At 33.1% G+C, this 23,540-nt stretch overlaps 1 protein-coding gene across 1 annotated transcript; it reads left to right on the top strand.

Moving 5' to 3' along the window:
- Window positions 1–240: 240 nt before the first annotated feature.
- Window positions 241–22,800, top strand: LOC129002219 (obscurin-like). The gene is made up of 7 exons (XM_054429868.1): window positions 241–342; window positions 13,068–13,149; window positions 16,023–16,222; window positions 17,228–17,441; window positions 20,375–20,552; window positions 21,228–21,364; window positions 22,115–22,800. The coding sequence occupies exons 2-7, from the start codon at window positions 13,089–13,091 to the stop codon at window positions 22,216–22,218; spliced, it is 894 nt and encodes a 297-aa protein (XP_054285843.1). The 5' UTR covers window positions 241–342; window positions 13,068–13,088; the 3' UTR covers window positions 22,219–22,800.
- The last annotated feature ends 740 nt before the right edge of the window (window positions 22,801–23,540 follow it).

Genomic DNA, 23,540 nt, shown 5'->3' with positions numbered 1-23,540 from the left:
AAATATTTGGCACACTGAAACTGCAAAAGGAACTTTGTGAGTTGTGAAAACAACGAAAGCTTATGCGAGCCACTTAACTGATTAGAAGATTATCTAATTATCTCTGCATCTTTCGACGGAATCAACGATGTCTCAACGAGTAATTAGTCATTCTTTTATCGACGCTAGTTGCCGAAGTGAGCCGAAGATGCCCGATGATTCCCAAGCCACCCCATCCCCCACCCACTCGCTGAATGTTCACAACATAGCGCGCTGACGCTCGCCGTGTACGTAACGTGTTGTGGTTGTGTGTGTCGAAACTTTTGTAGTGTAAGGTTTGGGGATTTATAACAATACTTATAGGTAAGAAAATTGGCTACAGCTGTAATCTTCTATATACATTTTAATAGTTATTCTACTACCTTGTTAGGATTTGAATGGATTAACATTTTAATCGTTAACTGTTTTTTATACATAAAAAAACTTCAGTCAGATGAAAAAGAAAGTAAAAAAAAAAAAAAAAAAACACGATCCATGTGTCCATGAGGAAAAATATTAGAAGACAAGGCTCAGATTAAGACAATATGAAAATTACGGATAAAAGAACAACACATCTCAAGGGATCAGCTATATTTTGTATAATTGACAGCATTTATCGAGTTTCCCGTTAATGTAAAATGAACAACGTTATACAACGGTTGAAGTTTAACAAAGTCGGAGGTGCCAAGTTATTAGAAGTAAGGCTACAATAAAAGGTGACATAAGTAATTTCAGAAGTTTTATGCTCTATATTCTTCGTACAAAAGTAAACCCATGACTTTTCGATTAGAAGTACATAAAAGCTTACGTCGTGATGATAATTTATAAAGCAAGAGCGTTTTTTGCACACACCTAGTTATATGTTGTTTTGATCAGCATGGACCCTTAAGATAAATAAATGTCGTATTAAATATATGTCATAAAACCCTTTTAGAAAATTTCCCCTATAAGAAAGACCTATTAATATGCGTGGTGTTGACTTAGACTTCAGACCGATTGACTTTTTGTTGATGTCCCTAGAAACAAACACAGAATTCGTTAACATTTATATAATATATGAATCCATGTGTCTGTGTGTGCATAAACACGGTAAGTCAATTTCCCCCATTTTGATGAAATTCAGCGTGAATGTGTATTGTAGGCTGAATAAACTTAATTGAGTCCGAGAACTATCAAGGTGATGAGAATAAAGTGTTATGAGATTTTTATAAATTTTAAAAAGCAGCTTTTTCGAATAACTACCATTCAATCATAAAAGTACCTAATATTTTTTAGTCATCGTGTAGAACTAAAAAACAATAATGTTGTGCAAAATAGAAATGCACCTTTATGTGTTCATGTGTTTTAAATTTCATTTTTTGTTGTAAAAAAATAAACAGTTTTTTACTTTGCTTTTCTATATTTTCAAAAATTAGGAAAATTCTTTATTTTCATACTTTGTCAACTGTTTACCAAAAAGAATTTCATTCCCTCTAGAAGCAAACCTAAAGTACTCACAAAACGTAAATCATTCGAATCGGGAATACATCTGACAACTTCAACGAAAGCTTTTGGTTAAAATACAATGCGGCAAATGGAAATTCGCCTAGTCTGCTGGTTTGCTGTTGCAGGGGTTTTATGCATCATAAAACGGTGTTTTGATTGTCTTACTATTGAATGATTACCCTAAAATTGCGTATATAAAATCGTGTTTCAAACATATTTGCCTACTTAAATTAATGTAAGTACACCAATAAAAGTATAAAAATTAATACTAAGCGAACTTCTAATAAAGTATTTTTAAAACAGAGTACTAAAATAAACAATAATAGGCCAATAACATAGTTGAATACATAATTTATAAGACAATTACAAAGAAAACTTGTATATAAAAGTTATGATTATTTAAACACGTTGATGTTAAATTACTTTAATGAATGATTGGAATATTTTTCATCCATTACCCACTCACCTCTTCGACAAGAAAATACCAAATTGTTGGATGCGTTTACATTCTTTCCATAGCTTATGGATTTTTAGAAATTATCATATATTATGAAATACTATAGGGTGTTACTGAGTCAAATAGGAAAGCATTTCTGCTAACGCAGTTGGAATTTGTTGCATGTAGGAAATAATTTTATACAATATTCTAGTATCTTACAATTTTTACGTAGACCTATTTAAAATTTAACAAACTTAACATAAATTCTAAGGCTTCTGTCGTTTTAATTAAAGCCTAAGAAGGTAATTGAACTCGAATGATACGTTTTTTTGCCTTTTTAAGTCGTAGAAATCTGGACGTAAAGTGTATTTTTTTTTCGTAATTGCCCTTGTTGTATACGTAAACTTCGTCTTTCATTATCATTACTATTATCATTTTCAACAAACAAACATTGTTGTTATTGTTTTCATTGCAAACAATTGAAATATATCAAGACTTCAGTTTGTACGGAGTATATTTAAGTACATATTAGAACGTAATTACATTGAACCGTCAAGCTATAAATACAAGTTATTAGATCCAACAAAGTACACATCATTTTTTGGTTTACAAAAAAAAAATAATAGTGTAAAATTCAACTATCATTAAACTAAAGCAAATTTATTTTTTCGTCTCTAATTGGAAAGCAATATCCAATACATTGAACCGTCAAGCTATAAATACAAGTTATTAGATCCAACAAAGTACACATCATTTTTTGGTTTACCAAAAAAATAATAATAGTGTAAAATTCAACTATCATTAAACTAAAGCAAATCTATCTTTTTCGTCTCTAATTGGAAAGCAATATCCAATTAAGAGAGATTAAACTCCAACTTAAAAATGTATCGTTTAAGTTTCCTTAAAAGACGAACCCAAAGCGACAGTATGATTTAGTCAAGTAGTTGTCACATTGTTTGAAGGTTTTGGGAATTGTTGTGATTATATCAATCTCAGATCTCCAAAACTGCTCCAACTTTTAAATTAATCTCACATAACCTAACCACGCATCATATCATATAAAACTAATGAAACTATAATCCCTAAAAATAAACTTATAAACAAGTCCGCTCATCGTCCACATTTTCCCCGTGGTATCAATATTATAGAGACCTGGGTTTTTGTCACTCTGGCGCTTGAGGATTTATTCATGTAGACTTTGACATGTTATATATAAGGGTTTGTTTTTACATTTCGTACCTTCATATTAGTAAAATTATTTGAAGTATAATTTTAAATGCTGTGTTGTTTTTAATTGTTTACACATTTAACTGTGAGTCAAGGTATTAATTTTCTCTCGGCACAGTTTTCATGAAACATCCACAAAACTGATAATGCACTCTTGTCAATGTCCTACATTTTCCTACGACATCTCTATAATGTCGCCAACATGCACTTCACATGAGTATACTGTCAGCCTGTGGGCGTAAGTAAGTTAACTATCTGTTAGCTAACATCAAATTAGGTAAAATCGGGTTTTTTATAACATAACTATACAAGAGAAATACATTTTTAAATGAATTGTATATCAGAAATGGGACCAACATTTCAAAATAAATTCCGCTGAGTATTCTATCTTTGCACTTTAAGCACCGTAACATACGAAGCAGTTGAATTTTAGATTATGCTGGAAGATAATATATGTAAAAGTACCGAATATGAAATTCTGCTTTGTATACAATTTATACTTGTAAGTCCACGGCATGGTCTCAATATCGGATTGAAATAAGTCCTCAGAATAACAAGACCTGTTTAGCCTATGAATAGGGCAAAATTAAAAGATTGGCCAACATTAAAATACTCCATCTTAGAATTATAAATGCATTTGTTTACATTTTTAAAATGGTTTAGGACAACAAATCTATTTTAGTATATTTTATATTGTGAAAAATTAGACGAACAGAATCACAAAAATGCATAACTCTTCCGTAGATATACACACTGTATACGTAATTTATGTGTACTAAATTTACGTACTGATTCCTAGGGTCAAATTAAAAAGAAAGTTAAGCATAACATTTTTTTAAAAATCATTTTTTTAACCAGATATCCGCCATTTTGTATTTTTACATACACATTTTTATCTTTGAATTTTTTCAACCGATCTTTATGAAAAATTGCTATGTATGTTGAGGTTGAAGAAACCCATGTTAGAAAGAAAATTCATCTTGATTCAACTAAAAGTTTCAAAATGGTGCCAATTTCGATTTTCTTTACTTAAATTACAAAAAAATGATAGATTTTACGAAAAAATCTTACGAACACTTTTAAATGGCATTTGTAATTCCCTATCAAACAGAACCAAGTTCAAAAAGATCGATTAAGTAATAGCTGAAATATTAAGATTTGTATAATGGGGCATACCGGCATACCTGACTAGCTTCTGCCTTATTCTACCCCATTTTACAACTAAAAACCTATTGCTTTTTCAATCTCTTTGAACTTTGATAGGGTATCGTCTTTTTTATTTTACCGTATAGGCCCAGTCTTTTTTGGTATCGTTTGACAGGGAATTAGCTAAATAAAAGTATACTTAACATGTTATCATAAAACCAGCCATTTTTGAATAATTTAAGTTTAAAATTATAAAATGGCCACCGTTTTGAAATTTCTTGTTGAATCAAGATGAATTTTCTTTCTAACATGTGTGTCTTCTACCAATACATACAAAGTTTCATAAAGATCAGTTGAAAAAAATCTAAGATAAAAATGTTTATATAAACAATAAACAATTTGGGATATCTGGTTAACGGAGCGATTTTGGGAAAAATTTTATTCTTGATTTTCTATTTATTTTGACCCAAGAAATTAGTACGTAAATTATATGCCCACCTTTTTTGAAAACGGTTGAAGGTTTTTGAAAACCTTTTTTGAAATAATATTGCACATAGGAACCCATGTACTATCTATCTATTATCTATTTATGATAATTATAATTGAATTAATTAATACAAAAGCAGTTGACTACAGTAAATGCTTTTAGAAATTTCCATCTTGGCTAAAAATATTTTGAAGAAACCACATACATGATTATAGGAAAACTTTCTTCCAAGATTGCAACAATAGTTAGTCTTAAAATTCACTTTTTTCCTACAAGGTCAATATAGCAGCCATGTCAGAGTTTCGAAAGTACATATTTGTAGAGTTAGTCGAAAAAGTTTTGTATTTACTTTGCGGAATGAACAAGGAACCTGCGTTCTGTTTGGTTTTCTGTGTCCCCAATTCACAACTCACACACTTGAGTCTTAGGGAGCAAAATCCTGGAAATATGACGTCAAACAGAAAGTGTTTTAAGTACTGTAGTATTAAAACGTTTTTACATCTTCCAAAAAAATGGTATTAAATGCAATCTTTATTAATTAGTCAATAATACAAATTTTGGATCAACTCAAAGTTGAATTCGCCTCATTACTGAACCTGAATAAGCATAAATGTTCCACATAATTAAGTTTTTTTTTGTAAATTCAAACATCTCTTATGCCATTAATATTCATTTTTACATCCCTGTAAATTTTATTATATCAAATATCGTACTGAAATACACATTAAAGCCAATACTCGAGGGAAAAACTACACTGTTTTTCAAACTACTGTTAATTTGTGTTTAGTTAATTTTTTGGTCTGTTTGTTTAGTTTTACCACAATATAATTAACTTATGTTTTAACTACTGTTTGCACTGGAGGCTGGGGTGATAGATTGGGCCTAATAATGCCGCAACATTTAATAGGGCCCTTTCACACGAGGCCACTGGTGTCCTCCACCAGTTACCGGCCGGCAAACTGCAGTGGATGATACAGGCAACTCACAAGCCACTCTACTATAGCCACTGTACAATGGTAGTTGTGAAAATGCTGTCGAAGTCGAACTATGAACGTCTCTTTCTTCTCGCGCTGATAATAAAGAAAATAAAGCAAAGACACCGTACTATACCAAATTGCCGGTTACTTTTCAATTTCGCAAATTAGATCTTCAGTATCCACTTAGTCTTCTATTATTTTGTTTATTCTCTTATTCTGTTGTTTTTCTTTGTCTTTTTCTCACGGTGGCGGCCACTGGTTGCTACGTATGAAAGCTCCCATTTAATTCAATGCCCCGCGACGAGTTGCCGCCACTGCAGTTGCCGGCGGTTGCCGGCGGTTGCCGGTTACTAGCAGTTGCGCGAGGAGACACTGCTCGGCCACTGTGTAGTGGCGGGCTACTACAGTGGCTGCGTATGAAAGGTCCCATTAATAATAATGTTAAAGCTGTGGCGGCCACCAGTGGCCTCGTGTGAAAGGGCCCTTAGGCCTAGCTTGAATTGAAGTAATATATAAACAATCCTGGGCTTGATTCTACAAAAATCAAGTTAAAAACGCGTACTGACATTATTAAAAAATTAAAAAGTCCTGACATTTTGCTTCGCAGTGCAGTAACGCAGTGTTATATGGAATATGGTTCGGAGTCTTACTTGAGATGGACTACCTTTCAAGGGAAAATATACCTCTAGGAAGTGGTTAACTGTATCTATGCTGGAGCCCCTCTTGACAAACCAATCAAATATAATATTTTCCTCATTCTGTATAAGAAAATAGTTCATAGCTGAACTTTACGAAAACCATCGTTTTCCATTATGTCAATAGGAGCGCTAGTGTAGCACTGCATTTGTTTATTACAGAAAATATTCGACAACTGACTTTTGAAAAAAATTGAAAACTATAAGATATGAAAACAAGAGAATCACTAGACAATGGAATGGTGTTTTATTGTTTTATTAATTAAAACGAAGAAGCTTTGTGTGTTTATTTGCATAGTGACATGTATCGTTCACCTCTCGTCACGAAGGATACATTCCGTGGCTGAATTTTTGTAAACCACTAAATGGATTACTTATCGGAACTAGTTGTGAAATATACCATTATCCGGGTAAGACACAACCACACCTTTACATGGTTGCAACGGTTTTTGTCACGCAGCAGATAAAACAATTCAAGGGAAACGTAATATAGAATGAAGTTTCTATATCGTCATAACAATATTTCAAAACAAGTCCTTTGAAGAAATCACAAACATAAGGCACATATCTGAAAAATATACGTCCTTAAGGCCAGATAAACTTAATGATCCTATATGTTGTAGAAATATAATCTTATACATTTAAATAGTTATTTATGCAACTAGTGAGCAGTTGCACTTTGCACTAGAATTGCACATTATATTTTTCCTAAAGTTACCATAAAACAAACAAATTGGTAAAGAAACGTGACATATTTTTACACAGAAGTAAACTTTTAATATGACATTTAATATACAACAGTGCAACAGCTGACCAGCTGATTTACAGCCAGTGCTGCCAACGTATTTCGCGCGCATACGACCTTGTCTGCATGTTACGCACTCACTATTTCGTGCATTCACGTTGCAAATCTGGAGCGAGTGAGACAAAGTAATTAGAGTGAGACAATGTCAACATTGTCTCACTGATGAGCGAATTGGCCACTTTGCTTTCTCAAATCAGTGAGAGAACATGTACATTGTTAGATAACTGTAGGAAAAATATTTTTTTTAAGATTTTTGCTCCAAAAGTCAAAAATAAAAGATACATTTCAAACTATATACTCTTATAAATAAAAAATTTTAAAACGATTATTAGATACCATAGATACCATTATATTTAGATACCACGATTAAATCAGTTTCTGTCAAATAAAGCTCGTCGCTAACAACAGTCTAAGAAGTGTTGAAACAGATTTCATCCAGTGTTCTTGTTTTACAGTTCTTTATTAGGCCAAACTTTTAATACTCATTTATAAGTAATTGCCGTGTTTCATCGTGTAAGTAATTTTTTCTTCGAAAACAAATACTTTATTGTAAATAATTATGCTATTCACTGATGTCCATTATATTATTCTTGTCTGGGTCGACTTGTGTGTTACTTTTCTTTAACGTATGACTTTCAAAAGAGGAGGTTCTTCATTACGAAGAAGGTTCTTCTGATCTAAGAACTAAGCTTTTTGCACCCACTTGCAGCTTCGGTTAAGCAGTCACGGCCTCACCACTTAGCTTTTGTAATGACCATATTTGAATCTAGGCTTTTAGAACAACTAGGGTCCCTTATTTAAACCAATAGATTAACCCCTCCCCTTAAAAAAAACACATGTTTTTATGGTTTCAAAAGCTACAGAGATTTTGTTGGTGTCCAGTCCACGTGAGGGCTTATACATTGATAAATTAAGAATAGTGAAATGAGTTGTTCGGTTTCCAATACGATTTATTGATTTAATACACGATTGCGGGTAAATTATTTTTTGTGTGTATACTTAAGCTTTAAAAATTACATGAATAATTTTGTTTTGTCCGGCCTGAAATTGTTGAACTAAGCACCAGGGTTAAATGGTTAATGCGTTAGTCTAAATGTAAAGCACGTTTCTACTTGCAGAATGATGCGTTGTTTTGCAGCTATTTCACTGTCCTGGGAATTTAAATTTTAGTTCAAGGGCAAAGGGACATTACGTGTTTTTAATATTCATTCTGCGAGATATCTCCATGTCTGGTTAATATTTCCATTCTTATAATTTTGGCTGTCAAAAACAACACATATAGTTTTGGTTGTGTTTACATTTTATTTTTAACGTAAAACGATAATTGGCTTTTACCATAATACGTTTTTATAACCATGACAAGTAGCCTACTATGAATATTTTTGTTTGTTATTATTTGTCTTTGAACACATATTTGTCCACGAAGTCAAGGGAGTAACATTATAAAACCTGTGACCTCTAGATTTTTGTAATACTTAAGTCCCTGTGATTAAATTCAGATCCAATTTCGTTTTGCATCATATATTATATGACACCGTTGCATGTTTAATATTTTAAATAGGTTTCATGTTATGGCAAGTTTTTATTCAAAACTGTTAGAACGCATCGTCGTCGTCAATACGCATAAATACAGCATTTACCAAATTCGATAAAAATAGATAAAATTTTCCCAATGTACCTGGTGAGTTAGTTATTTGTGCAACTTATCAAGAAGTGCTGCTGGAAACTAGAGGGAAATGATGACGCAATCGCCCGGTCTTGTCCAGAGTTCGGAAAGACACTTTGAACATGGATTCAACATTAAATATGCTTTACTGTTTTTGTGTGTGACATCTAACAAAAAATATGTGCTCAAACAAATGTTTTAAATGATCTTTACCGTAAAGATGGTTTGTAGCTGAGCTGAATTATCGAGGTGACGGAATAAACAATGTTGCCATCTTTTAAAAGCGACAAACGAAAAATACTCTCAACTCACGTAGCGAGGGAGAGGAGGGAGATTGGTGTGCAGTGTAGATTGTTAAGGAGCTTACTGTTTTGTAAATTAATTCTAGATTATTAAATGATATAATGTTTTGACAACTCTAGACAGATTATTTCCAACTCTGAGGGGCAGGACATTTCTCGAGCCTAGCATAATGTCAGTCTACATTATGAACATGGTGTCTTTTTGTCTTTGTACTTGATTGGTTCTAGATAAAAATATATGTTGGTGAAGTAAATTAATTACTCAGACGTTACCCAGAGGCAGCCATTATGCATGCGGCAGTTATTTAATATTTTGAATATATAAGTTTCATTTTAATTTTAAAAGTTGTAAAAAATTTTAGTAACTAATTTGTTGCCAAAGTCAGTGGAAAGCCGAAGCTAGAGACAATTTACCAGCTTGACTTGGCCAGAGTCGAGACACTACGGACACTCAAGGCTTTTAGACGCATTAAAAAACTTTGCTCGCTCAGCAGCTTAATTTGGCAAACCTTTTACTAATGGGGAAAGTTGATGTCTTTTACTGCAAAGATTTTAGCAGACGACGCTATTATTTGTAACTAAACATTGGGTAATCTTTGTTTAAAAGTTTTAAATTTTAATTTCTTTCACAGGTTAAGTTGGTAATGCAGTTTCATATCAAAGATAATCAACTGTGTATTTTATATTTCATTATGGGCAATGACCATAGATATATAAACGTTAGTTTCTATGAGTAAAAGAATTCCAATGTCAACAGACCAGAAACTGTAGACAAGATGTACTTCAACACAAATGGGTGTACTTAAACACACAAAAGGGTACACAAATAGATGCTCATTTCAATGAACAGTAAATATTATTTTAATCCATAGCTGGTCACTGAACTGTGATTTGGTGAACAGAAGCAAAACAAAACTAATAACAAAAGTTCGCGTATCAAATGCAAAGCAGTTTTTATTTTCAAATATATTTTACAGTGCATAGGTTTAATATTTGTAGAAAACTAACAATAATTGTTAACACCCCTTCAATAAAAAAATTAATTTATTTACAAAAAAATCCCCTTATTGAATTTACATTTTTGTAAATACCGTTAGAAATACACAATGAATCATTTTTTTATAGTAATACTTCTTTTTATGGTTTACAAATAAATACTGCATTTTTAGTTAGTTTTGAGCAAAGAACTACTCAGTAAATTTAGTTTATCCCATTGGTAAAATTGTATTTCGCTAAACACAGTACATATCGTATTATGAATAAATTAATTGGAGATATAGTACACATACAGATCCAGGTTTAACCATGGGTAAAGGAATTGAATTAATTGAGAAAATGAAGAAAATGCTAACAATGTTTTATGAAGTTATAAAGTCGTTCAAAACTAGTTAACGGCTTTGAAAGTGTGTTAACTATGAGGCGTTTAATAATTGGGGTAGTCGGGCTTTAGTATATTAATACTTTATATTTTATCAATGTACATTTCAATGCATGTGTAAATTAGTTTTGAAATAAAAGGGATCTAGGTTTAAGAGATTTTTATAAGCACAGTTTGATAAATTTTATACTTTAGGTTTCTCTTGTTCTAATCACCGCAGATATCAAGGCGCAGAGTAGGCAATTGAGATACACCTGGCACTCGGACACGTTTAACCGTCTGAGTATAAAACAAAAGTGTATTATTGATACATAATTTTTCTGTGTAACGTTTTTTCCACAATTAAATATAAAAATCTATTTGTCAACTTTTACTTGGAATTCTACCATACATATAAACAAGGTTAGTTGTGAACTCTACTAAAAAAACAGAAGGGCTACTACAATTCTACTATCCAGTTGACAACTGGGCATTAAAATCAGAAACACACGTCAAACGTTTCTCCATAATTCAAAGCTAAGATAGAAAATGGTTACTATTTTAATTCAATTACTAGACATAAATCGTATGTATGTAGTTTAAAGGCTACGTTAAATAATATCTGATACAACATTAAAACGATTTTGCGATCTGTTTGTAAAACGTAACAAAAAATCTCAATCAAATTCTCATAATTTCATCCTGGCTGGGGCATCTAGCATAAAATGGAAATTACAGCTGACATATTGATAAGTAAACGTATCCGGTGATTTATGCTACACACTAAAATTGAAATGCACAGATGTCTCTTTAAAACGATACATTTCCAAGTTGTAGTTTTGATGTTTGGATATTTATGTTTAATCTATTTAGTACAGTCAGTTTTAACGTTGCAATTTTTATGAGTTATTAACGCTAGGAATTCTAGTTGACCTAAAATGCAATGGCATATCAAACTGTGTGGAAATTCAATCTACTACATTAAAAGCAAGTTAGTAGTTGCAAAAATTGTGTCAATCCTACTTTGGTAAATTTTAGATCGATCAGCATATTACGGTTATAAATCGCGATACGAAATGAGGGCTATGTAACTTTTATAGCTATACCATCTTATTATAGACAAGACAATTCATAGGTTGAATTTTAACATTACAGAAAAATCATTTTGGTTTTAGTTCTTAATTTAAAACATTTCAGTTTCACATTGAAATAAAAATTAAATTGAAGAATAATTTGAATTTCAAGGTCTTGGGTGTCTGCAATTACTTGACAATATTACTTTAACTAACTGTTTACCACTATGATATTTGTCATTTTGCAGAGTAGACCTCCTTAATCTACCCGAACGGGACTGGACCTAGGTCGGATAACTCAAAAGGTCGGTTAAAACGGGCAATCCCTAAAAACTGAAAAAAGAAGTGCTGTTCATGCGGAATCATATAATCATTATTCTGAAGTCATGTGTGAATTATTTACAAAATAAACTACACTAAAATAAAAAACTCAACCCAAAACACGGTAAAGTCCAATTATTTCAGTGGAATAAATTATAGTTGTAAGCTAGAGTCAATAAAAATTTTCATTTTAGTGCCTTAAGTAGTATTATAGGATGTACCTTGCTAAGACCAATATGACAAACTGCAATACTTTTTAGGATAAAAAATAACTTTTTTTTCGTAGCATCCTGTACAGCTTAGCGTATTGTTCCCATCGCCGAGCATGAGAGCGTAAATGCCAAGATTCCTAGACAGCAGCAGTTAAACCGAACTGCTTGTAAAACAAGGGGTGTTAAAACAAACTGAAAAATGTTACAAGCGAAGGCGGATAATACGATTATCGGCTATGAGGGGGGTCTTGGTCCACTGTAGTTTAATACGTTTTATAGTTTTAAGTGAATCCTACAGACATTGAAAAGCTGAAACTCCATAATGATAAGTGTGACTGAAGTAAAATCCTTTAGAAGTACTCTGTAAATTAAAGTAGGTGTGTTGTTAGCCTAGGTTGGCGTCTCGGACTTCGGTACACGGGCGGGTTTGATTCCCAGCTTATCCACAAAACTTATGAGTTTGGACCCCTTCCCTAAAAAGGGTTCCATTAACACTCTCTGTTTCATCTCCTCTGAAAAATTACACCGTCGTAAACAAAAGCAAGAACAAGACAACATTAGATCTTTACTAGATTTTTTATGTCCATCATCTATTTCTTATACAGTGTTCTGAGATAAGAAGTAGTATATGTTGATACATCAGGTGTTATCTAACACATCATTATTAAAATAGCCAAGGGATAGCATGGTAAATCACGGATACATCAGCTATGTTCTATAACATAAGGCTTATTCATGTCAATGAATTAATGTAGTATCTAGTGTTGCAGTAGACTTGCAGAGTCAATATTTGCCTAGATGAAACTAAATAGATATAGCGTTGGTTAAGTGTTGACTATTGTTGGTTTATGTTGCAGGCCCCGCTATGACGTAACACAATGCTTTGGTGGGTCTTTGTAATGGCAGTTTTGGGTGAGCTATCTTGTAACTCTCAGTCAGGTAAGTGTTAATCCATATTGTATCTTGACAATACTGATTCGTAACTTTGAATCTTATAATTTCACTTCTCACATACAAGGATATTATTACCTTATGACTTAGTTTTTTTTTATTATAATACAAATTACTCACTCAAAAAAAATACTTTCCTTCGTGTAATATAACTATTGGAGTACTTGATCGATTGTTTGTAGCTACACTGTTTTCAACAATTACTCTAAAGTAAGAGTTAAGTACTTAATTTTTACTTAATTTGATAAAAACCACTCAGCTTCACGTTTAACTTAATTTGTTTGAAGATTGTTTATATATACAAGCAAACTTGTAAAGATTCTTTTACAAAATTTGTGTTGAAATAAAAAAAGAACCATTATAACATATTACATAATGTTAAGATACCCAAAAGCAAAGTCGTTTTATCGTGTTTTAACGTAACAACCACAGGTACGTTAAAATAGCGTTTAATTATCTCTATACGAAGATGAATTTAAGATGAACCAACAGACCGGTCCAAAAAAGAAATGTAACATTTATTTTAACTTGAATTATGTAAGTAAATAGTATATTTTCTATCAATAATATGAACATAATACAGATATTGACAATATCCGTTATTAGCTTCAAGTGGACAACTTAGCTCACTCAGGTGAGCCTAGTATCAAACTCCGCCAAATCCACTTTTTGGTCAAATTAAGTTAAACATCCTATCCCATGGATTCCAGCACGCTGAATTTAAATAAAACATCAGTGTTTTTAGCTAAACCCTCTACTGTAAAACAATGTTAAAATTGTGCTTTAGTTTCAAAAACCATCAGATCCAACGTGGTTTACGCCATCATTGGTTTCAAACCCCTCCACATCCGTTGCAGCCAATGAGAACGCCCGCTTTGGTAACTTCCCGCCATTCTCACCGAGTGTTTAATTGTTTAAGGTTTTTACTTTACACAATTTTTGTTATAGTTAAAAATAAACATTTTATTAATATACGTTTACACCTAGGTGTTTATTTATTTATTTATTTTGCTTCCAACGGTCCAAACAAACCAATTTACAATTATTTTTTATATAATGCTTACTCAATGTTCCTATAACTAAAGGGTCAAGCCAAACATGCAAAGGGGCTTAAGAATCTACTTAATGAGAGAACTTGACAACAAAAACAACAACTAAATCTGAGCAATGTTGACTAACAATGATAAATCTTTGATATAATTAACATTGAATATAAATGTGTAGCCAACAAAGATAACAAAAATAACAACAACAACAACAAACAACAACAGCATAAAATACAATAGCAACAATAATAAATAACAACAGGAACGAATAATGACAATAAAATATAACAAGAATAATACTACAATAACCCTACACTCACTATAACCCTATTAGTTTTACCAGTTTTTTTTAAGATTAACCCTTTGAAGCAAAGGTTGAATTCATTTAAGTTTCCAAATCCAAATTTCAAACAGCCATTTTCTTCGTAAAAAAGTTTGATATGGTTGATATGGTTGATATGTTGTCATAAGCTGTGACTTCGATAAAAAAGATTTAGGAATTTGTTGTGAAAAAAGTATGTTGTCTGTCAGGTACAGTTTTAGTCACACTCACGAAAAAGTATGTAACTGTATGTGGCGAGTTTTGATTCTAGGCACATCTGAAAATTTCTCTCTCAGTCCTTTTAAGTGGACAACTTAGCTGTCAAAACAATATTTAGAGTTAAGGAGCTTATATGAAGCTAAGGAGAGTGCCCCAGAGCACGTCGTTGGTTTAAGTAGAATAATTTAAGCATTTAGAAATTAATTCAGTTATTATTTGCAAACAAAATCTAATATAAATTATATTTTGTTTCTTTTCACAATAATTACGACTCTAAATTACAAAGAGACACACTTTGCATATATATTCCTATAACCATCCTATATGATCCTACTGTAACTATTAAACGAATAGTACTAACTATTCGGTTAAAGGTGTTTTTATGTGTATTTTTGTTAAGAACACTTTTAACACACTCACCATATGAAAAAAGCCATATGAATCTACAATTTACAGAGTGCTTTCACAGAAGGTTTATTTACGTCCGTTGTAAGCCCCTGGGTGCTGTTTATGGCATCTCTAATTCAGGGCAGTAGCTATTAGTCAATATTGGAAGCCGTTCAGTATTATATACACAAATGGACCTTTGTTGGGTAACAGCTGTTTTGCATCACTGTTATTTCCCAAAAGGTAAACTATTCCCTTTCAATATTGATTCCTAAATAACGCGAGTCCCTAGCATCGGGCCAAAATGTGACAGGTTTGATCCCCTATGTACAGGAGTTTTTTTTTAACGCAACCCAAATAGTTAAAACTACGGCGAGACACCTTTTTAAAACAAAACCAGCACATATGTTGGTATTCCTGTTTTCTTTACTTCATTGCCGATCAGCATTGTTGTTGCATGGATATAATGAGGTTTAGTGTTATTGATAATTTTAAATACGACTGAGCACGGTTTTTATCAATCTCAAATCGAGTATGTATTATAGATTTAGGGTTTTTTGTTTTTATGGATCCGGTTTCCTTAAATTTAAAGAATTCAATGGGTCACCAAATTGAGGTTACTAATTAGACGAGGAAGAACTCTTAACTTATTGAGGAATCCAATTTGTCCTACAGGGAATAATGTGAAAAGTGGAGAAAGATAGAGCCAATTTAGTTGTAAAGGGTGACATTATTCACAAAGCGTGATGGAAACTTCAAAGTATCCAGGTTATGTCGCCACCAAAATTTCAGTCGCTACTGCAGATGTTGTTTTTTATGTATAGACGTATAGTAGGTCATTCCCTATCTTTATTTTTCACTTGTATAAGCTTAAGTCATGTCTCCAGGTCATGACGACACCAACATTGAGTCGCTACTACAGATGTTATTCTACGAGTCCACATTTTCCCCCGCCCCTGCAGTCTCTACCACACCCAGGGTGTTGCCGTACTTCGAGACAACCTCCCTGTCCACCAACCTCACAGCTCAGCTTGGAGACCCGGTCGTGTTCCACTGCAAAGTCAACGACCTCGTGGACGACGCATCGGTAATGCTAAACAAAAAAAAAATGTTAGTGTGTAAGAATCAGTTTGTGGACGTAGGCACTAGATTTGTTTGGCAATATTGATTTAATCTCAATAATCTAATCCTTATGTCTGGGATCTTTAAATTACCTTACCAACTTAACTCTTACATGCCTTATTTGGTCAATATTTGGTTGACAGGATTCGAGGAAGACAGGTTAGCGTACTGTGCCAAAACTATTGATAACATACATATATACATTTCAGAAATTAATTAAACCTTTTCGGTGACGTAAGAAACGATGTATTACTGGATAACGAGGAAATCCAGTTCTTTGTCTAGTCTTAGTTCCTGGAATTCCATTTTCATCGACGAATGTTTGATTTTGTAGATGACACATAGCTACGTATTAACTTTGAAAATGAAAATATTTGCTAAAAAAGATGATAAATGTTATATGTGTAAGTAACGTGGTACTTAACCAAATGCAGGTCAAAGTGAATGAGATGAGATATTTTAGTTTGTTGAATAGTTTAAATTATACGACAAAAAATAAACTATACTAGAGACTTTTACCCAAGCCTTTGCCAAACAAAGCAAACTATTAAACCTTGATTAGTAAAATCCCAAAGCTTCACTGACTACACTACTACTGGTGTTCAAAGGTATTCTTCGACTTTTACACACTATTTGCATTTCACTGTTGCAGACCAAAGACGAGGGAATATTTAATGGAAACGAATTAACTTGATATCTTCAATGCTAGTACACGTACATGTGGCATAATTTATTTTAACAAGTGCAGGTTTAAGTAAGATATTGTCTTTCAAAAAGATCGGTTGTAGTACAATTAACTGGTTGATCATACCGTTAACTATACTTCAATGGATTGTTTTGTTGTCGTCAACAGACAACAGGTATCTTAAACCTTCATTTGTTAGTTTTACGACCAAACTACCACTTATCAAGAAATCGTTTATTTTGTTGTCAATATTGTTTGTACACTTGATATTTCCTTAATTGCCAGGTGTCGTGGCTTCGTCGGCAGGACGGTCAGCTGCTTCTGCTCTCGGTCGGAGTGGAGGTGTACAGCAAGGACACGAGGATAGCCGCCCACCTCACCCCGCCCAATGACTGGCAGCTGCGACTAGCCGCCGCTCAGCAGGGTGACCAGGGCGGCTACGAGTGTCAGGTCTCCTCTCACCCGCCCATCGTCCAGACAGTCCATCTACATGTCATAGGTGAACATTCACTGTACATTTCAAGACAAAATTATTCAGGGTATTTATAAATGTTTTGGTTATTTTTAGAAAAAGAGACCGACATTGATAAAAGGTAAGACTGATGTGAACTCCAAAACACACATCAAATTGATGTCAACGTTGAAAGCTACACCAAATTTTGTTTTAGATTTGTTAACTAATCTATAACAATCTAATAATCCAATCTAATCTAATCTAATAACCTGTGTACAAGAGTTATTCGAAAAATGTGAGTGACACAAATTGTATTATTTATCGTAATCATAAAGTGAACTATACGGATGATTATTTGTTTTACCAAAAAAATATTCACTACTCCTACTGGATGATTCATTACTTATAAAAAAATCTTCATTCGTACTGTAGGATGGATTAGTCATAAGATGTCAATAAACACATACTGTATATTTACATTATTTACAATATTTACATTTTAATATAGCATGGTAGGTGTATTTCAATGTTATTATCGGTAAATAGGCTCTTCACTAAGTTTCCCCAATGAATACAGTGGCCTTTTTACCAAAGCTCCACGTATAACCTTTCTAAAGTTAAGGAGGTCTATCTCACGCACTCGCAATGGCAGAGCATTTAATTGACAAGCTTTTTTAGAGCTGGGAAACTTTAGAGTACGAACCAAGTGACAGCATAGCCCGTTAACATGCATGACCTTTAAAAAATGCTCGCAAAGCGTTTAACATGCAAATTTCACAGTAGCGTAAGAAATTAATTACTTAAAGAGAGCAGTGCGGTAGGCCAATTAACATTCGTGCAACCGCATGGAGGCTTCCTTAATTAACATCTGTGCCTTCACATTCTGAAGTTTGGACGGAAAGTTCTGTTCAACACATGTAGCGGAGAATTTACTAATTACTGGAATAATTACTGAAAAAAAACGTATTAACTGTTTAGTTCTAAGCCAATAGACTTTGTTCGTTTTTAATACAGTTATTGTAAAAGCCAATAGACAAGGTTTAACAAATTAATGGCGTAAAATTAAGCTAATTTACGTGTGATGGTATTGTGACCTGTAGCAACAAATTGAATTGGATCTAATTGCAAAGGTCAAACATAAATTTGTAGTTTTATTTAATTTATTGATAGTGTTTGAATGAATTAAGTAATTATGAGAGCCCCAGCCAATTTCACTACTATACAATTGATAAAACAACTTACTGTATTACAATACAGTAACACCTTTTTTACAATTTACTTATAACATGATAAATTAGATAATAAGTATGCTTCTCAAGAAAATTTGCATTGCTTTCTCGCTGCTTCCTGGTTTTAATTTATAATGAAATTGTATTTACCAAGTAGTTCTAACACATTACCTTTTACTAAAACTAAATAAACCCACGAAACTATGTATCACACTTACTTACTTTACTTTCCGTGTCCGGATATATTTATCACAATGAGCTTCAAACAAGGTAAATTGAAAATTATAAAAAAAAATTGAACCTGAATGAAAAAATCAATAATTATCAAATTATCAGTATTTTCAGGTTGCTAACACTTAATTTATTAAATTCATCGGTGAAGATTTAAATGAGGACAAAATGAACAAGAACATAAATCGAGAAGGTTTGTGTGTTGGTGACTGGTCAGTCGCCCATTTGTCATAGATCGTACATGGTTTCCTTCACTTCTAGGGCCCTGTGTCCCTGATATATGGGACGCAGGGTTGTGTAAAAGGATTGATTTGTTTGACGAATACAAAATATAGCATAGTATAAAAGAAGAAAAACAAGAACTAAAGACAGATTAATCATATTTTATAGTGGATTTTTCGTTTTGTGCTATTTATTGCGATTTACATGTAAGGTGCTCTAGGATCTTACTGAAATGTAAAAAAAAATCATTATTATAGCTTTTCGCACTTATATATTAAGATATGGGTTTTTAATGTGGTATTTTAGAAGCGTGTTGTTTTGTAAAAAAAACCTTATACGGTATAAAAATGCATTAGATAAAATTTCTATTTCTTTGGTAATCAATAGTTCGGGTAAAATATTATCAATTCCCACCACACTATAAAAGCTACACGAACTTGGGATAAAAGTATCGTATTATATATTGGTGGTCGATGCACTGCAGCCTTTGATGCAACACATCAATAATGCCCCTAATTAAAATTACCCGATAAATTAGTTGTCGGTTAAACAAACATTAGCTGTTCGGTGAATACATCAAAGTGAGCCACTTTTATAATGGTTTCCCTGAACACTGTTGCTCGTTTTGTTTGTCCATGTATGAGCTGCCGACGTCATAAATAACATGACACGAGTACTATTTTATTATTATTTTTTGTTTTCTCGTAAATGTTCATAAAAATTATGTTCATAGTAGTGGATTAGACAAATAACTGTTCAAGATGAGTAATTTCAGTCGATAAAGTATTTTCTGGTCATACTATCCCACGGCCTTTTATATTTGATTTTAAGAGGCAAAAAGTCCACAAGCTATTGAAACTACCTACAAAATTTAATGCAGTTAACACTTAAAAATCGAAAACGCTAATAACCTATCAAAATCTTTAATTACAATTATTATTTACGCAAGCACAACTCACCATGAACAGCTAAAGCTGTATGTGGACATCTGCTGCAACCTGTGAGTCGTCTGACGAGTTTTTAATCACTTAGGAATTTTGACAACAACATGATTTTAATTCTGACTGTTTACTGGTTCGAGTACTCACTGAGGGTGTGCGTGTTTGTTTGTTTGTGTATCTACCAACAATGTGTTATTTACTATTTAGAAAATTAATAGTTATCAGCTAAGGGGATTCATTTCAACCTAAAAAGTTGAAACGAAACCATAAAAAAATATCTGGTGCTAAAAGGAGTTTGTATTATCAAATAAATATTTATCGAAACACTTAATATGTACTTGTCTATGTTGATCAGTTCCTGAGCTGGTGATTGCTGACGAGAGGGGGTTGCCCATCAGGAACAAATTCTACAACGCAGGCAGCACAATAGAGCTGAAGTGCATCATTAGTAGAGTACCACACCCGTCCAGTGCCATCACCTGGAGACATGGCACTAGGACAATCTCGTCGGACACTTCTAGAAGAGGCATTAGGTGAGTAGTTTCAATTAGCTTTTAAACTAAATAAAAATGCAAAACGACATTTATTCTTAAAAATATGTTTTGTTTTCTTGGTGATCAAATAGTTGCACGAACCATTACGAACGAAAACTTCTTCCATTTCAATCTTGACTGGCTTGTTACTTATTTACTTTTCATTCAGTTGTTGACGAACTCATTTAAGAGAGTATGACCTGTCCTGTATCATGTTACTGCCGATGCAATGTCTGTGTGTGTTGGTTTGACCTATATTTTTCCTTAGCCTATTTCATAAAATCTCACTGGAGCATAAGACCTCTGGAAGTGTTTTTCCCTAGTTCTGCCATCTCTATCTAGCCAACACTTAATTTACAAACATCCTTTGGAGTTCCTTATCCTGTTTCGTAACGTGGGGTCCGATCAAGAGCTATCACTGGATTTTCTCACTTGTGTTCCATTTTTCCTACTTCGTCTTCCTTCCCTCATATACAGGAATTTTTAAGCTTACCAGATAAACTCAAGCTGTTCCTTTGTTGGATATCATTTCTGGCCACCAAATGTTCATGGTACTACTAAGACTGCGATTGACTATTAATTGTGTGTGTGTTTAGATAGGATGTTGGTTATTACTCCGATTTCAAGGTGAATACCTCCATAACTCTGGTACTGATGGTCTTCTTCGTGTTCTAGTGTCAAGACTGAGGAGGATGCAGAGGGCGCCACTAGTCGTCTGTTCATCGCCAACGCCAGGACAGTAGACTCCGGGGACTACAGCTGTTCTCTGGGCAGTCTAGTCTCCACCTCAGTGGCGGTGCACGTTCTCAATGGTGAGCCACTTCAACTAAGTAATACACACTTGTAACATGTACACTTTGGGGCTCAAGAGGATCCCCATTATAATGGTCACAGTCGTTCTTGACTGATGATGCTAATTTCAATCTTTCGGGATGAATCAATAGGCAGAGCATGAGTTATTGGAGCTTACACGTCCCAAGTATACTTCTTGAGTGGGAAAATTGTAGTTTCAGCTTCAGCAGTGCAGCACCATAGCACATACTACGAGTGTCAATAGCAGTTTTGCAGCAACACTTTTCAGGGCGGATCATTTTGTGATGCGATATACATTGGTCTGCGTGGCCCTCCAATTTATACCTCTGTGACTACTTTCTATGGGGTTATCTCAAGTCATTGGTCTACAAAGATTGTCCAAGTGCTCTAATAAGTCAAAATACATCATTTGCCTCGCTATTGCAAAAACAAATGTGGATGCGCACTGCGCAGTGGAGAGCTTATAAAGTCTTTAAAACTCAACTGAGACCGTGCACTCATAATAATGGATCTATGTGCACATAAATTACAAAACATAAATAAGCATTAGTTATTAATTTAAATTTAAGTAAACATACATTTCTAATGCTATTCTGTGTGTTATATAAGGAAAAGCAATTTAGTTTGTATACATTTTGTTTTGTTGAGTACCAAAATACGCAAGGTTGCCCACCCTGTACCAAGCTAAAAAAAGCTGAAGCAATAAAACCTTCAAACTATTTCAATAAACATTCTTGATACTATTTCAGGAGAGACACCAGCGGCGATGCAACACGGGGGAGGCTCAGTGGCATTCCCCTGCCATTGCTTCTACTTGCTTCTCATCATCATAAACCTCTTGAGCTCAAGATAACATTGAATCTGGCTGTGCTTGTTCAAGATTTACGTATAACAACCGATACTTGTATAAACTATTTTTCCTAAGATGTAGCTGAATGTAGATTTTTGTACTCTCACACTTGGGTTATTTCACATTGTAAATCTTTTATTAGCGGTTTTCGTTGTGAATAGATAGGTTAACGTTTTCTCTGTACTTTCGTATAAAAGTTTTAAAATTGCTGACATTTTTCACTATCAGTCTATGATAAACTTGATAAAAGAATCCTTGATATAAAACTTCAAATTTTCGATACATTAGCAGGAAATATGAGGCATTATGATGTAGCTTTCTACTAAAGAATGTAAAAAATTACATTTATCAAAAATCTGTTAGAAATTTTAAAAATAATTTAAGTTTGATAGTTTTGCATTTTTAATTTTAATAACCTCTCACGGTGAATTAGCTAAAATATGATATTAAGTGATAAGATTCGTAATGTTTTTGGAAGACTTCGATGTGGTGAATGTTATAATTTTGTCTATTAAAAAGTAAAACATGTTTTATTGTAAAACTGCTGTTACACGTAATTGATGATTAAACATTGATTTATAATGATTTATTTTGTTTCCCTCTCTGCAAAAATATAACACCTTATTTTTACCGTATACAACACAATAGTACCAACAAATGTATTACATATAGTTTTAAAAATTTCAGACTAGGACATTAAATTCAAAGTTAATAATTTAAAAAAGAATATTGGTCATGTCACGAAGCGAACACAGGTTATAAAATGAATAAATATCAATGTCATGTTTGAACTGTTGAATAAGGAGTTTCCAGACCAGAGATTAAGTATCGCGCAGTTGCGCACAATATTAGTCTTATAAACTTTATAACTCCAAACAAATCTTTTCTAGTAAAATTACTCTAATGACTTTGCATGCATTTTACACATAACTATTTTGGAAAAATTAAAGTTTATCCACTAAACAAAGTAGTTTGCAATAAAAACTGAATAAATTTTAATATTTCACAAACTTGGTAATCCCACAGCAAAATTGTTTATTAGATATTCATTGCTACAATGAAGTTAAAAAATATACCACCAAGCACTTAGTCTAAGTCTAGGAAAATTACAAAGTTTTAATGCACTATGAGATTAAAGAACGGCACAACTTTCAATGCAGTGGAAAGTAAAAAAAAAACTTCAACGTTAAGTAGGTTTTCAACCTCCGTTATGACATAGTTGAAGTTTATTTTTGACATCTTTGAAAACACGCAACGATTTATATAATCATGTTTACTTTACAGAGTAAGCTGAATGTGACGCTTTTATAATCATGTTGTACTTT

This window comes from Macrosteles quadrilineatus, unplaced genomic scaffold (genome assembly GCF_028750875.1).
Source record: "Macrosteles quadrilineatus isolate MER2022 unplaced genomic scaffold, UCM_ALF_1.0 Scaffold_9__3_contigs__length_116548681, whole genome shotgun sequence".
In the NCBI taxonomy this organism is placed as follows: domain Eukaryota; kingdom Metazoa; phylum Arthropoda; class Insecta; order Hemiptera; family Cicadellidae; genus Macrosteles; species Macrosteles quadrilineatus.
The sequence above is the reverse complement of the archived record's forward strand: the minus strand, read 5'-3'. Positions and strand labels throughout refer to the sequence as shown.